The sequence below is a fragment of the Castor canadensis genome, chromosome 6 (genome assembly GCF_047511655.1).
Source record: "Castor canadensis chromosome 6, mCasCan1.hap1v2, whole genome shotgun sequence".
In the NCBI taxonomy this organism is placed as follows: domain Eukaryota; kingdom Metazoa; phylum Chordata; class Mammalia; order Rodentia; family Castoridae; genus Castor; species Castor canadensis.
The window spans coordinates 72391267-72407333 of NC_133391.1; the positions used below are offsets into that span (position 1 = coordinate 72391267).

General features: G+C 38.8%; 1 protein-coding gene and 1 long non-coding RNA gene across 4 annotated transcripts in view; one reads left to right on the top strand and one right to left on the bottom strand.

Annotated features, from left to right (window-relative positions):
* LOC141424128 (uncharacterized) overlaps positions 1-16067 on the bottom strand; it is a 157010-nt gene that overhangs the window by 118618 nt on the left and 22325 nt on the right. The window lies entirely within an intron of this gene.
* Ppp2r2b (protein phosphatase 2 regulatory subunit Bbeta) overlaps positions 14300-16067 on the top strand; it is a 425683-nt gene continuing 423915 nt past the window's right edge. For 2 of the 3 annotated variants that reach the window (XM_074076717.1, XM_074076721.1), the window contains exons 1-2: positions 14302-14465; positions 14585-14662. In XM_074076717.1, the coding sequence (XP_073932818.1) occupies positions 14613-14662 (50 nt within the window). In that variant the 5' untranslated portion in view covers positions 14302-14465; positions 14585-14612. Of the gene's footprint in view, positions 14466-14584; positions 14663-16067 lie in introns of all 3 variants that reach the window. The other variant, XM_074076719.1, reaches the window with a different exon arrangement.

The window sequence follows — 16067 nt, forward strand, 5'->3', positions numbered from 1 at the left end:
AAACCACAAGTGAATTAAAGTAAAAAGAAATAAGGGCAGTAAAAAAATAAGTTGAAATGTTTCCAAATTTGAAGATCATAAACACACAGAACCAAAACACCTCTGTCACTGTACATCATAACCCTCACAAAATCAGTGAAGAAAGAGAAAAATTTTAAGGGCATCCAGCGTTAAAGACATAGTACATGCAGAGCAAAGGTAAAAGTGTCAGCAGATTTCTTGCCAGAGGAATAATACCTTTCAAGTACAGAAATACAACCCTGTGTCACGTAGAATTCTGCACCCTTGTGAAAATAGTCATTAAAAACTTCCCCAGCCACATAAAAGCTGGGAGAATTTATATCCAGAAGACTTCTGTACAAAAATATTAAAGGAAGTTATTCAGACAAAAGGAGAATGATAATAGATGGAGCATCGATCTACAGTAAGAATTTGGGGCACCAGAAATGGTAACTAGATGAATAAATATAAAAGTATTTTTCATATTTTTAAAAACTTCTTTAAACCAAAATAATAACAATGGTATATGGAGTTAAACATGTCAAATGCTTGGAACAGTATCACACGGAGTTTGGGAAGAAAAAGTAGAAATACATTCTTATAAGGTTTTGTTCTGTATTTGAATTATAAACTCACTAAAAGATAGACTGTCATAATTTAAAGATATATATTGCAAACCTTATAGCAGCCATTAAAACAACAAAACCAAGAATTATATCTCAATACTCAAAAAATAGAAGAAATGATAAAATATATCTAACACTTCAAAAGAAAGCACTACAGATGGAGAAGGGGAACAAAAAACAGATGAGTCAAATTAAAAACAATAAGATAACAGATTTAAATAATAACATCAATAAACACAATAAATGTGAATAGTATAAACACTTCAATTAAGAGATTGTCAGATTCATTTGTTTAAAAACTATCCAACCACTTGCATCCCACAAGAAACACACTTTAAAAACATAAGTAAGCTAAAAGTTAAAGGGTAGGAAACTTTATATCATGCTTATGCTAGAAATTAGAAACATGGAAGTCAGGTGGTGCACGTCTATAATCCAAGCACTCAGCAAGCTGCAGCAGAAAGGTCATGAGTTTGAGGCCAGCCTGGGCTACATAGCAAGACTCTGTCAAAAAGAAGAGAGAGGGGGGAGGGAAGGAGGAAGGAAAGGAGGGAGGGAGGAGGGAAGGAAGGAAGGAAGGAAGGAAGGAAGGAAGTTGGAATGGCTATATTAATATCCATGTATATGCGAAAGAAAAAGTGTTACCAAAGGTAATGAAAATTATTTCATAATGATAAAGGAACCAGTTTATCAGGAGGAATCACAAAAGTTAATACACATAGCCACATAGTTTGAAAAATATAAAGAAAAATCTGGCAGAAATCAAAGGAGAAACAGACAAACCCAGATGTGTGAGGCCCTGGATTTGATACCCAGCACTAAAAGTATATTCACTGACAGTAATGGAATTAAAGTAGAAAATAATATAAGATCTCTGAGAAAGATCCAAAAGGTTTTAAAACTAAACAGCATACCAGCCAATAAGTCAAGGATTAAAGAAAAAAATCAGAGGGAAATTACAAATAATTTTGAATGAATGAAAATGAAAACCTGGAGGAAGGGAGAGATAAAGGAGAATGACAGAGGGGATGAATTCAAGTGTGATATATTTGATATATTGTAAGAAGTTTTATAAATGCAACAATGTACCCCCATGCAGCACAATAAAAATTTAAAATAAAAGAAAATGAAAACCTAATATATCAAAATTAGCATTCCACTGAAACAGTACCTATAAAAAGTTTAGGGTGGACATGGTGGTTCAAACCTATAATCCCAGCACTCAGGATGTTAAAGCAGGAGAATTGCAAGTCTGAGGCCAGCCTAGGCTACATAGCAAGAGCCTGTCCATAAAAAATGGAAGGCAAGAAGGAAGGGAGGGAGGGAAGGAGGGAGGGAAGGAAGGAGGAAGAGCACTTTATTGCTATACCAAAATATCTGAGTGAGGCTGGGTAATACATAAAAAAACATTTTATTAGGCTTACAATTTTGGACTCCAAAAGTCAAAACTGCATAGTCCTGGCTCTAGAGAGGCCCTGTGACCACACTACATCATGGCAGATGACATCAAAGTAGAAGAACAAGTGAGAGGAAGAAACAGCATGGTGGGACAGGGAGCCAAGGAGAGACCAGGAGTGCCACAGGCTTGCTGTATCATAATAGACCCTTTTGCGAGAACTAATTGAGGCCCCTCTAGCACTACTTAATCCCTTTCAAGGGTGATGCTCTGAATGAACCAATCATCTTGCACTAGGCCTCCTCTTAAAGGTCCCGTTACCTCTCACACAGCCAAACTAGGGACCAAGACTCCAAAATATGAACCCATTGGAGACAAACCAGATCCAAAACATGACAAGCACTGATTGCTTGTATTAAGAAAGAGGTGTCTCAGATCAGTGACTTCAGCTTCCACTTTAAGAAGTCAGAAAAAGGGAGTAGCTCAAATGGTAGAGCACCTGCCTAGCAAGTGTGAGGCACTGGGTTCAAAACCCAGTACCGCCAAAAAGGAAGAAGTCAGACAAAGAACAAAAAGCTTGTTCTTTGGGAAGATCTATCCAGACAAACCATGAAAAGTAAGAAGGCACAAAATACTAATACCAGGAATAAACTAGTCATAAGTCCTCAGGTTCTTCAAAGATTAAAAGCATAATAAGAGAGCACTAGGGACAGCAGTGTGCCAATAAATACAAAAGCTGAAGTGACGTAGAGACTCTCCTTGAAAGGACATAAATTACCAAAGCCCCTCAAGAAGAGATGATAACTTGATTAACACTATATCTGTTAAAGAAATTGAATTTCTAATTAAACACACATGAAAAGCTTTAAGCCTAGATGGTCACTGGTGAATTATTCCACATATTTCAGAAAGAAATAGTACTAAGTATATACAAACTTTCCAGAAAACTGAAGAACAAATAATTGCTAACATACTCTATGAGGTTAGCAAACTTAAAGCCAGTTTTTCTCATGAGTAGGCAAAACTTTTAAGCAAAACATTAGCAAACCAAATCCAACAATATATTAAAAAGGATAATATGCCATGACAAAAAGTAATATTACTTTAGCATTCAAAAATCAATTGGTATAATTCACCACACAAACACATCTTTAAAGGAAAAAAGTGCAATCCCCTTAATTCATTCAGTAGAAACAGTTGACCTAATCCAGCAAGCATTCTTGATTTGATAAAGCCAAGTTGTCAACAGACTAGGAATAGAATGGAACTTCTTTAACATGGTAAAGAGATAACCCCCCCTATGAAAAATCCACAGTTATATCATACTTAATGGTGAAAAACTCAATGGTTCTCCCCTCAGATCAGGAACAGAACAAGGATGTCTAATTTCACCCCTTTTATGTAAATCTTACAGGAGGGTTAGCCAGTGGAACAAGGCAAGAAAAGAAGATATGTAGATAGCAAATAAACCAGAAAAGATCTTTATTTAAGAAGTGCACATATGAGAGATTCCAAGATGGCGACTAGAGGGAGGAAGCAGAAAACATGTTTCCTAAAGTAAAATGTTGGAGAGATGCTGGAGATACCCCTTGCAGGAAAAACCACCAAGAAGAGGTAAAACTCCAACACCACCATACCCCCAGCCCACATCTCCACTCCACAGTAAATGGAGAAACCAGGAGGGCTCCCCAGCCTCCAGACACCATCTTCTACTGGCTTGAGAGAAGCAGACCACCAGGTGAGCTAAGCGGCATGGGGTACTCACACAGACAACCCTGGGCCAGATCAGCATAGCCCCCTGGACAGACCGACCCCCACCCAGGGAAAATAGAGAAAAAACCAAACAGAATAATAAACAATAACAATAAAAAACACACGTAGCAAAGAGGGTGGGGCCAGAGCGGGGAGGGGCAATCCCTTATGGAACTGAAAATAAACAAGCCGGCCAGAGAAGGCAGGAGCAGTGGCATCAGCCCAGCAATCAGGAGAGGGAAAGCTTGTAAAAGTGGTGGTGGAAGGAAAACTCCACAGGAGAGGGGGAAGTGCACCTTCCCACATGAACTGTAAATAAACACGCCAGCCAGAGAATGCGGGTGTAGCACCACATCCCCCAGTGAGTTTGGAAAGGGGAAAGCTTGTAGCAGTGGCTCGCACCCAAGAGAACTCTAAATAAGCAAAGCCTGCGGGGCCAGGTGAGTGTTAAGCTCACTCCTGAGATCTGCATAAATAAAGCCTCCAGCAACAGCAGGCTGACAGCAGCTGGCAGGTGAGCCATAGCCTCAGATAGACATTCACAAAGCTGTCTCCAGACTCTTTTTTTTTTTTTTTCTCTTCCATTGATGAGACAACAACCGAACTATGCCTGCATGCTGAAAAACTTACTGAAACTGTATTGCATCTGAACGTGGAACACTTTGTTGTGTTTTGGGTTTTTTTGCTTTTTTGGTTTTTTCCTTTTGATGAGATAATGACAGAACTACTTCTGAGACACCATCTCCAGGATTGGAGGCTGAGGGACTAACACCAAAATTATTAAGACTGAAACTTTATTGCATTTGAACTTGGAGATTTTTTTTTTAATTATTTTATTTTTTATTTTTTATTTTTATTTTATTCATTTATTTTATTTTTTCTTTTACCATCTCTCTGTCTCTCTAATGCCTGTTTAGCTTACTGTTGATTAGTACACTATCTCTCCCTGTTTATATCTTTAACACGGTTTTTTTTTGTATGTTTTGTTTTGTTTACTTGTTTATTTGTTTTTCCCTTTTTCTTAGCCTTCATTGCTTTCCCTCTCCTCTCACCCTTCCATTCTAAATATCAACATTGTTATTATTACAAGCTAGAAAATACTTAATTGCACACAGTATAGGAACAGTAACAATACCAAGGGCAATGATGGGAAGACAGAAAAACAAGAGAAACCAGTTTCCCAACAGCAAAAATTTAGTACAGGAACCAGAGGGAAATGAAGAAAAAGATACTCAATCCAGACTCCAACAAAAAAAGATAAACTATGCCAAAGAACCCAAAGAAGCCCACAAGAATAATCTGAAAGATGAAATACTCCAAGTAATCAATGAGAATATTATAGAGATGATACTGGATAGGGTCAACCAAAATGTACAGGAGACACTCAAGAAATTCCAAGACAACAAAAATAGAGAATTTGAAAAAGCACAAGAAGAAATAAAAGAAACCATAGAAGCACTGTATAAACACCAAAGTGAAACAAAGAACACAATTAATAAAGAGATAAATGATCTCAGGGTGAAAATACACAACATTAAAGAGGAAGAAACTCAGGATATGGAAATCCTCAGAAAAAAAACAAAACATAATTGCAAAACAAAACGGAAGGCCAATCCAGCAGAATACAACAAACAGAAGACAGAATCTCAGAACTCAAAGATGAAATGGTAATTAAAGGAAAAACTGAAGAACTATTAGTTAAACAACTCAAGACCTGTGAAAAGAAAATGCAAGAACTTACTGACTCCATCAAAAGACCAAACCTGAGAATCATGGGCATCGAAGAAGGAGAAGAGGTGCAAGCGAAGGGAATGCATAATATATTCAACAAAATAATAACAGAAAATTTCCTAAATCTAGAAAAATCTATGCCCATACAGATGCAAGAGGCCTCCAGAACACCAAACAGACCATACCAAAATAGAACTACCCCAAGGCATGTTATCATTAAAACAATAAACAAGATTGACAGACCCCTGGCAAACATGACTAAAATGAAGGGAGAAAAAACCCAAATTAGTTGAATCAGGAATGCAAAAGGGGAGATAACAACAAACACCATGGAAGTCCAGGAAATCATCAGAGACTACTTTGAGAACGTATATTCCAATAATTCGAACATCTTAAAGAAATGGACAGATTTCTAGATACATACAATCATTCAAAACTGAACCAAAAGGGTATTAATCACCTGAATAGACCTATAACACAAAATGAAATTGAAGCAGCAATCAAGAGTCTCCCCAAAAAGAAAAGTCCAGGACCTGATGAATTCTCTGCTGAATTCTATCAGACCTTTAAAGAAGAACTGATACCAACCCTCCTTAAACTGTTCCACGAAATAGAAAGGGAAGGAAAACTGCCTAACACATTTTATGAAGCCAGTATTACACTTATCCCAAAACCAGGCAAAGACACCTCCAAAAAGAACTATAGGCCAATCTCCTTAATGAACATTGATGCAATAATCCTCAATAAAATAATGGCAAACTGAATTCAACAACACATCAAAAAGATCATTCACCATGACCAAGTAAGCTTCATCCCAGGAATTCAGGGTTGGTTCAACATATGAAAATCAATAAATGTAATAAACCACATTAACAGAAGCAAAAACAAAAACCATTGATCATCTCAATAGATGCAGAAAAAGCCTTTGATAAGATCCAACACCATTTCATGATAAAAGCTCTAAGAAAACTAGGAATAGAAGGAAAGTTCCTCAACATCATAAAAGCTATATATGACAAACCTACAGTCAGTGTTATACTTAATGGCAAAAAACAGAAACCATTACTTCTAAAATCGGGAATGAGACAAGGATGCCCACTATCTCCAGTCCTATTCAACATAGTACTGTAATTATTAGCCAGAGCAAAAGGCAAGAAGGAATAAAAGGAATACAAATAGGTAAAGAAATGGTCAAAATATCCCTATTTGCAGATGATATGATCCTATACCTTAAAGACCCAAAAAAATCTCAAAAGCTCCTAGACACCATCAATAGCTATAGCAAGGTAGCAGGATGTAAAATCAACATAGAAAAATCATTAGCATTTCTATACACTAATAATGAACAAACTGAGAAAGAATACACGAAAACAATTCCATTTACAATAGCCTCAAAAAAAATCAAATACCTAGGTGTAAACTTAACAAATGATGTGAACAACATCTACAAGAAAAACTATAAACTTCTGAAGAAAGAGATTGAGGAAGACTATAGAAAGTGGAGAGATCTCCCATGCTCATGGATTGGTAGAATCAACATAGTAAAAACGTCTATACTCCCAAAAGTAATCTACATGTTTAATGCAATTCCCATCAAAATTCCAATGACATTCATCAAAGACATTGAAAATCTACTGTTAAATTTATATGGAAACACAAGAGGCCACGAATAGCCAAGGCAATACTCAGTCAAAAGAACAATGCTGGAGGTATCACGATACCTGACTTCAAACTATGTTACAAAGCAATAACAATAAAAACAGCATGGTACTGGCACAAAAACAGACATGAAGACCAGTGGAACAGATTAGAGGACCCAGATATGAAGCCACACAACTATAACCAACTTGTCTTTGACAAAGGCGCTAAAAATATACGATGGAGAAAAGACAGCCTCTTCAACAAAATGCTGGAAAAATTGGCTAGCAGTCTGCAAAAAACTGAAACTAGATCCATGTATATCACCCTACACAAATATTAACTCAAAATGGATCAAGGATCTTAATATCAGACCCCAAACTCTAAAGTTGGTACAGGAAAGAGTAGGAAATACTCTGGAATTAATAGATATGGGCAAGAACTTCCTCAGTGGAACCCCAGCAGCACAGCAACTAAGAGCATAGATAAATGGGACTTCATAAAACTAAAAAGCTTCTGCTCAACAAAAGAAATGTTCTCTAAACTGAAGAGACCTCCCACTGAGTAGCAGAAAATATTTGCCAGCTACACATCAGACAAAGAACTGATAACCAGAATATATAGGGAACTTAAAAAACTAAATTCTAAAACTAATGAACCAATAAGGAAATGGGCAAGTGAACTAAACAGAACTTTCTCAAAAGAAGAAATTCAAATGGCAAAAAAACACATGAAAAAATGCTCACCATCTCTAGCAATAAAGGAAATGCAAATTAAAACCACACTAAGATTCCACCTCACCCCTGTTAGAATAGTTATCATTAGCAACACCACCAACAACAGGTGTTGGCGAGGATGTGGGGAAAAAGGAACCCTCTTACACTGTTGGTGGGAATGTAAACTAGTACAACCACTCTGGAAAAAATTTGGAGGCTACTTAAAAAGCTAAACATTGATCTACCATTTGATCCAGCAATACCACTCTTGGGGATAAACCCAAAAGACTGTGACACAGGTTACTCCAGAGGCACCTGCACACCCATGTTTATTGCGTCACTATTCACAATAGCCAAGTTATGGAAACAGCCAAGATGCCCCACTACTGACAAATGGATCAAGAAAATGTGCACACAAGGGAGGGGTGAGGATAGGTAAGACACCTAAAAAATTAGCTAGCATTTGTTGTCCTTAATGCAGAGAAACTAAAGCAGATACCTTGAAAGCAACTGAGGCCAATAGGAAAAGGGGACAGGAACTAGAGAAAAGGTTAGATTAAAAAGAATTAACCTAGAAGTAACACACATGCACAGGAAATTAATGTGAGTCAACTCCTTGTATAGCTAGTCTTATCTCAACTAGCAAAAACCCTTGGTCCTTCCTATTAATTGCTTATACTCTCTCTTCAACAAAATTAGAGATAAGGTCAGAATAGTTTCTACCTGCTAGCAGGGGTTAAGGGGAGATAAGGTAGGAAGCTGGGGGGTGTAAGGGAGGGAGATAAGGTATAAGGGGAGATAAGGTAGGAAGCTGGGGGGTGTAAGGGAAGGGGAGAGAAATGACCCAAACATTGTATGCACATATGAATAAAATAAAAATTAAAAATAAAAAGATGTGCACATATAAAACACAATACTGCAGTATTCCCAGGGGACAAGCTCTGGCCCCTGGTATTGGTGAAATGGTGAGGATGTGGAGGAACAGCACAGTGTTGACATCATCACTTTGAAAAAGTTTGGCATTTCTTAAATGTTAAATATGTACTTGTTATATGAAAACGGTCATTCCACTTCTAGGTATTTACCAAAGAAAGCACACATACATTTTATTATATGTCAATCATGTCTTCAAAAGCTTATTAAAAAGAGACAAGGGAACAGACTACACTAATCATTTATCAAAACCCTACTGCAAATATTAGAAAATGATTACAAAATAATTATTGTGTACATGGAAAAGATGAGTAAAATATAATGCTTTGGTCTAGTCTACTTCTTTTTTTCTTTTTTTATGATTTATTAGCATAGAGGGAAACACTGTGATATTTACATATGTGCTCACAATATATCTTAGTTAGATTTACCCTCTTTTCCCCCTGCCTCCTTCTTAGAACAATTTCAACAGGTTCCGTTGTTCCATTCTTCTATTTTCATATATGGTTACAAAACACATCTACCATATATACCCTCATTCTCCCTTTCCTTATGCCCACACCCCCACTGGTATCCACCCCCAGAAAAGATTTATTTTTCCTTTCTTGGGATGTGTTAAACAAGAAATACAACTGTCCTCCCATTCTCTCGGCAGCTAACAAACAGATATGTACACGTCTTTACTGGGGAACATTGGACACCTCCATTTCCTTTGATCTGTAAAGTTGGTGAAGTTTCCAGTGAGGCACATGGCAAAATTATAATTTCCTTGAAGGCATAAATACTTCTTTCCTTGGTTCAGCGAATACATTTTTGGGATGCAAGATCAAGAGAGCAATAAAGAGTGAGCAGCTCCACTGTGTCAACAACAGCCCAAGGTTTCTCCGGTTCTCTCCTCCCCCCACATCAAATCATCACAAATCCCTAACTGATTTTACCTTCTTAATAATCAGTGGGCTACTGCCACCTCCTTTCCCTTCCTTGCACCAGATGGACTCTGTGATGGCCAGAGCAGCCAATTAGCAATTTGTTTGATTGCCAATTGAAATCACCCAGTGAATGAAACCCCCAAATCGATCCCGTGATTTTTTTCCTGTAATCCTTGTAAGTGGCCCATTTAGTCCCGTACAAATGAAAAGTTTGATTTTAAAATCTGTCATATTTATCCTCTCTCCTTGTTCCTGTTCTTTATTAATTCTCTGGCATGTAGGGGACACAGAAACAGGGTGTTGAGGTAGAAAATAGAATATAAAAGCCTGCTTCTTGTTATGAAGCACATGAGTCTTTTCTGTCTGGGATCTGGAGTCATAGCTAGGAGGAGTTCTATGCCAAGTTGGGGTGTTGTATCAGCAAGATATTCACAGTAAACACCTGCTATAAGTCATCATGGTATCCTTATAACAACGCACACAGCATCGCACACCTGTATGCACTTTCTATTGAATTGAGTTAACATCTACATAATGAATGTAACATAATAAATTCAAGATAATTGAATAATTATCTTGTAGCATAATTGTTTAATATAATATTAAATAACATAATAAATTTCAAGATTACTCTCAGGAAATTTCTATAGGCAAGTCTCTCTCTCTTTCTCTCTCTCTCTGTCTCTCACTCTTCCTCTCCCCTCTCTGAAAAGAGAAACACCAAACCCATGCAAAGAACTCTTTACTGTGGCCTCCCAATCAATAAGAAGCTTTATTTGCTGCATGTCACACCCTCTGTTCATTGTGTTCACAAAGCTGAGTGGGCAGAAAAAAGACAGCACAAAAGCCAGCCTCAACTCTGAAGGGCCCTGTACAGGACACCAGAGCCTGGGCTGGCTCCAGCTCTGCTGTTAATACACCGGTGTTCTCTGCTTCTAAATGAGCTGATTGGACCAAATGATCTCAGAAGCCAACTACTGCATGATGTGTGTGTCATCAAGGAGCAGACTCTGGGTCATTCATAGGTGAGACCGAGGTCCTCTCTGAGTTGTAGGTGAGGAGAAAGAAAAGAGCATCTTCTAGGATGATTAGCCACTAAACCTGCATCAGCCTCCTGACAGAGAATGTCGCTTATTGACACTGTTACCATAGCAACTGGAGTATCATTTGGCACTGGGGTTTCAGGAAGCTGTCAAGGTCTGTAATTTAAGAAAAACAAATTTTCCTTTCTCACTATGTTGGCTGACTGCTCCCAATCGTTCACTTCAGCAATGGAATACACCTCCCCAAAGAGCGGCCATGAGGTCTAGATAGATCTCTCTCCAAAACCTGGTGGCAAAAGGCATGGCACTCTATGTCTGCTACTGAAGTAACTTAATTGTTTTGTGAGTTCTTTCCTTTGTTGGGGCCTCATTTTCTGATCTGTGATGAAGGCGAACTGGATATTACAAAAGGCATCGTCTGCCCAAATATTCTAGCCTAAGATTTGAAAATTGGTGTCACAAATTGCATATTCAGCCTGCAGATGTGGTGTGCTTGCCCTGTGGTGTGTAATCCAGGCCATGTGAGTGTTCTAATTTGAACTGATTGACAATGTTTAAAAATTTGGAGTTATTCAAACATTCAAATTATTTACATCATAATGCAGATTTCTGGCTTCTTCTGAAAAAACACAGCCTGTCTGATGACACTGGGCTGAAATCCTGCATGGCAGCCCTCAGCTGGAGCTGAGCAGCCTCCTCCGTAGAAATGGTCTGAGTCCTCCAGGTCTCACCATCCTCACCATTCCTGAGCTGATTGCTGCCTCAGAGCAAGTGACAGCTTGTTAAGTATCATACACCTGGTCAGTTTTTCTCCTGGGCATCCTGACCTATGTATGTATTTGTGTTTTCAGTTGCTATTTAGCACTTTTAGGATAGAAATGGCATGGTCCCAACTCTCTACATATCACCAATGCCATCAGTTGGCTGTGATCTTAGGTAGAGAGAGAAACTGGACCCAATCAAAGCCTACTCTAGACAAGAAAACCAACAATACCTTGGTTGACTGGGCCACTCACATCAATCAACTGATTTTAATCAACTGAGCCCACACCCCAGCCAACATATCCATGGATAACCAACAGGAATGGTCATTGGCAGGTGAACTGGTCACATGACTCTTTGCTCTGTTATGGACCTCAGCAGGTCCATAACTCCCTTTAATTTGCTTCTTCCACATGTGAAAGAAGTTGATTTCACGTATAAGCAAGATTCCTTCTACAAATAAAATTCCCTGAAGCAGTACTAAAATCTAGACACAGGTTCATATGTAAATTTGCCTATGTGTTTATGTATATTTCAGAGTTTTATATATCTGCTTGCTTTACAGAACATGTTGTAGGACTGGGTGTGGCTCAAGGGGTAGAGAGCACTTGCCTGGAAAGCACAATCCCCAGTACTGCCAAATAAAGCACATTTTGTCCCCAGCAGTGCAAAAATAAAATAAAATAAAAAGTACATTTTGATGATAGGGACAGTGTCTACTGCCAGGATAATAGCTCATGATACACAAACAGTGCCAGGGCAAGTCCAGAGGGACCTCATCTGCAGCTAATGTTCCCGAAGAGAGGGATACAGTCCCAGATCTCAACAACACAGCTGGCATCATTTAGAGAGGGACAGTGACAACTGTTAATAAAGAAAAAGAACCTTTCAAAGAATACCTGATGCTGAAATCCAAGGTGAGAGCTTGAAGTACAAGAAGGAAACAGCAATAAGGCTGGAAGTATAGTAAATGCTACTGAAGGCCTGCCTGCTCTCCTGCCAGGCCCTGACTTTATTGGGAACTTTTAGACCTGCATCACCTCAGAGGTAACATCAATACTTTGCTAGTTGACATTTGAAAACTATATGCTAGCTAAGCCTTCCAAGTGAAATCCCAGTTCAAGTGGTGAAGCCTCTCTGAGCCTGAGGTTTCTGACGGTTAAATGAGCAGCTGATCTCTGCATACTGGGCTGTTAGGATTCAGACACCTAGCTTAAAATTCATGCATTGCTATGCTCTACATATGACCTTAAGTATTTACCAAAACTTCCTGAGTCTCAGTTTCTTAACTTGTAAAATGAGGGTGATAAAAATACCCTCCTCATAAATGTGAGAATAGAAATACTCTATGCATAGAGTTCCTGCCTTATAGTCACTAAAATTGAAAATTTCTGAGCTAATTGTCTTCTTTCTTACTATTGAACATTTTAGCATCTTTGCTAAAAAGGTAGGATGTACTAGCGCATGTCCATAATCCCAACAAATCAGGAGGTGGAGATAGGAGTATCATGGTTTGAGAACAGTCCAGGAAAAGCCTGAGAGCCTACCTAACTGAAAAATAAACCAAAAGCAAAAGGGCTGAGGTGCAGTTCAAGGGATAGCGTGCTTGCCTAGCAAGTGTGGCCCAGAGTGCAATCCCCATTATGGAGACCCCCAAATCTTTGCTAATAATAATATGTGTTACATTGTTGACTGTGCTAGTCATATTCAATATCTACAACTCTGAAAGATGGGTACTACCATTATTACTACTTTAAAGGTGACTCAGCAAAGCCATATCCTGTTTAGGGACTTATCTCAAGTTAAAGTTAAACTACAACCAAGTCTATGCTCTTCAGGATGACCCTCCGCTGTTCTCATCAAATGCACTCTCCAGCAGTGCAGAAAGAATATAGGAAAGAGCTTGGACCCTGAATGGCTAAGGGAACAAAGGCTTCCATAAGGGAACAAACTCAGTAAGAACCTGTGGCTGACCACGAGGATGACAACTCGTTCATCTTTTCTAAACGTAGGGTTGACTTGGATCTGGTATTTTCTGGGAGTTTTCCCACTGAATTTAATCATTCTTAAGTCCATACCCTCTCCTAAAATTTGTGCAATATTCCCTCGAATTTTCAAAGCCAGTAAAGTGGCAGGAAGCATTGTTACTACTGAGAAGGAAATTGACATGGCTGCTTTCCAGAAGTGTTCTGGAGAGGATTCCCTTACTTGAATATGTTCATTAGTGAATGCATTAGAATATATATTCATATAGCAATTGGTATTGAATACATACATATATTCATAGAAACCAAGAATCACAAGATAAGCCAAAAAATTTAGCCCAACCAAATATCCAATTCATCTTTGAAACAGAAATCTGAATGGAACAAAACAGGCCACATTTGTCAGAAACTAGCTCTCTGACCCTGTGTTAGCTGCTACTCCCCTCATCTACAGTCCACCCCCCCTTATTTTGCATTTTGCATTTTGCTTTCCCCTCCTCTCCAGTCAGTCAGCCCTGACTTTGGCAACTGGTCAAGAAGTGAACAAGAGAGATGAAAGTTTTCTGGGTGTCTGACCCCTTACAGCCATTCAGTCTTGCAAGCTGTGTAACTGAGATTTTCTTTTTTTTAAATGTTGCCTTTCTTTTCCTCTCACCCTCTAACCAACGGCCTCTTTTGCTTCTCCACCACCACAGACGGAAAACAATGGAAAGCATTAGTATTCCCGTGAAAAGGGCCAGTCACACAGGGTGCGACTGCAGGCCCTGCATAACCACTCAGGATGCTGCTGCCAGGGCCTAAGAAGGGACGAACTCCAATTGCTCCAGCTCAAACCAGTCCTGGCATGGTCAGGGCCAAGAGACAGAGCAATGATTCAGGGCAGAATGTGGTGCACACAGACCAACCGTTCTAGGACTCACTCGTTAGGTCACTTTCCTGTGGAGATGATACCTGGTGTGCAAGTCTCCTTCTAGAAATGCATAGATCACACTGTGTATTTCTTTCTTGTTGGTCTTTTAAGAACAACTGGATGCACTTACCTAACCTGCAGTGTCTCCTTGTTTCGCTTTCAGGAATAGGAATGCTCACCCAGGACACCCTATGGTGCTTCAGCCAAGTGAAAGGCACCATCGAGATTGGGACCACAGAAGGTAGGAAAAACCCCTCCACCCCCCCACCCCCAATCCCTTGCCTTGTCTCTTTGGGGGTTTGTGCTGGTTTCAGATTTTAAAACTTTCATCTTTGTAAGTATGTCTGCACACATCCCAGAAGAGTATTCTGAGTTCAAATTGGATTTGATTATTTCTTCCTATTCTGTCTTTCTGATGAAGTTTATTGTATTCCCACCAATGGGGCAGCACTGAAATGAAGGTTTGGTGAAATATATAGGTTTGCAGGGACACAGGCTGAATGAGGCAAGCCTTGTTTTGGGGCTGTCAGCTCTGTAGAATCTTGAGTTCAATCATTTCACATCTGTCAGTGCTATCTCTTCCTTTTCCCTTGTAAGTTGAGGATCACTGGCTGCACACGAAGCACACAGGGAGACTGGAATTCAAGCCTAGTCATTTGACTTATGGGAAATTTGAGTCCCATATCAGAATATCGTTGCCTTTCTGGTTCTCAGGAGATTTCCTCATTCCAGAGTCCTTTACCTCGAATAATGCATTAGTTTTTCTCCTCCTGAAAAACTTGTTTTTAATTCTCTTCATTTTGTTCCCTTATAAGCCTGGGTTTGGAGACCACCATAACTCTCCCTAAGGATGTCTGCATTTCAAAAGAGTTGAATGATAGGCAATTGGAAGGAGCTAGAATAGCACTTCTGGGAGTTTTAAATCAAAGTTTAGCTGTTCTAGTAGGAGGCAGTAAGGGTTTCCTGGAATAGATTTTACTGCATTGAGGGTAGGTACAGATTCCAGAGGTGATATAACACTAGTTTAAAATTCATTTTAATGCATGAAGAGTGAACAGTGGACAAGGCTGAACTTGAACGTGGAAACTACTATGCGCAAATGCATGTGGTCATTGGGTCAATCTGTAACATTTTAATTCTAAGTAAAAAATAATTTGAGAAAAAATTGATCTGAGTAATTTAAAGGAGGATATTTATCCACAGTTTTGTTGTAAGTGATTTTTATAGACTCAGTCTAACGGTACAGAGGTTAAAATCAAGTGACCTATGTTTGAGAGGCAGGGGAAAAAACACTGAAATAAATTAGCTAATAAATCCATAAAATTTATTTTTGTATGACATCTCCTCTTTTGAGATGTAGTGTCAAATGGAGTTTTTCAAAAGATCTGCTAAAGCCCCTGTGAAGACAAAGCAGGCATTATTAAGCCCATTTTAGGCTCATCCTATTAAAAATAATTTCATTAAGTGCATATTAGTTATACAAAATAATGGGGATGAGTTGCATTCTGACATTTTCATGCATGTAAAAAATATCTTAGCGTCTTATAGATGGCAGCTCTATGCTAGATAGAAGATATTAGGGCTAAGAGCACGGCTCAAGTGATAGAGTACCTGCCTAGAGAGTAGATATTTTTAAAAATGAGAGA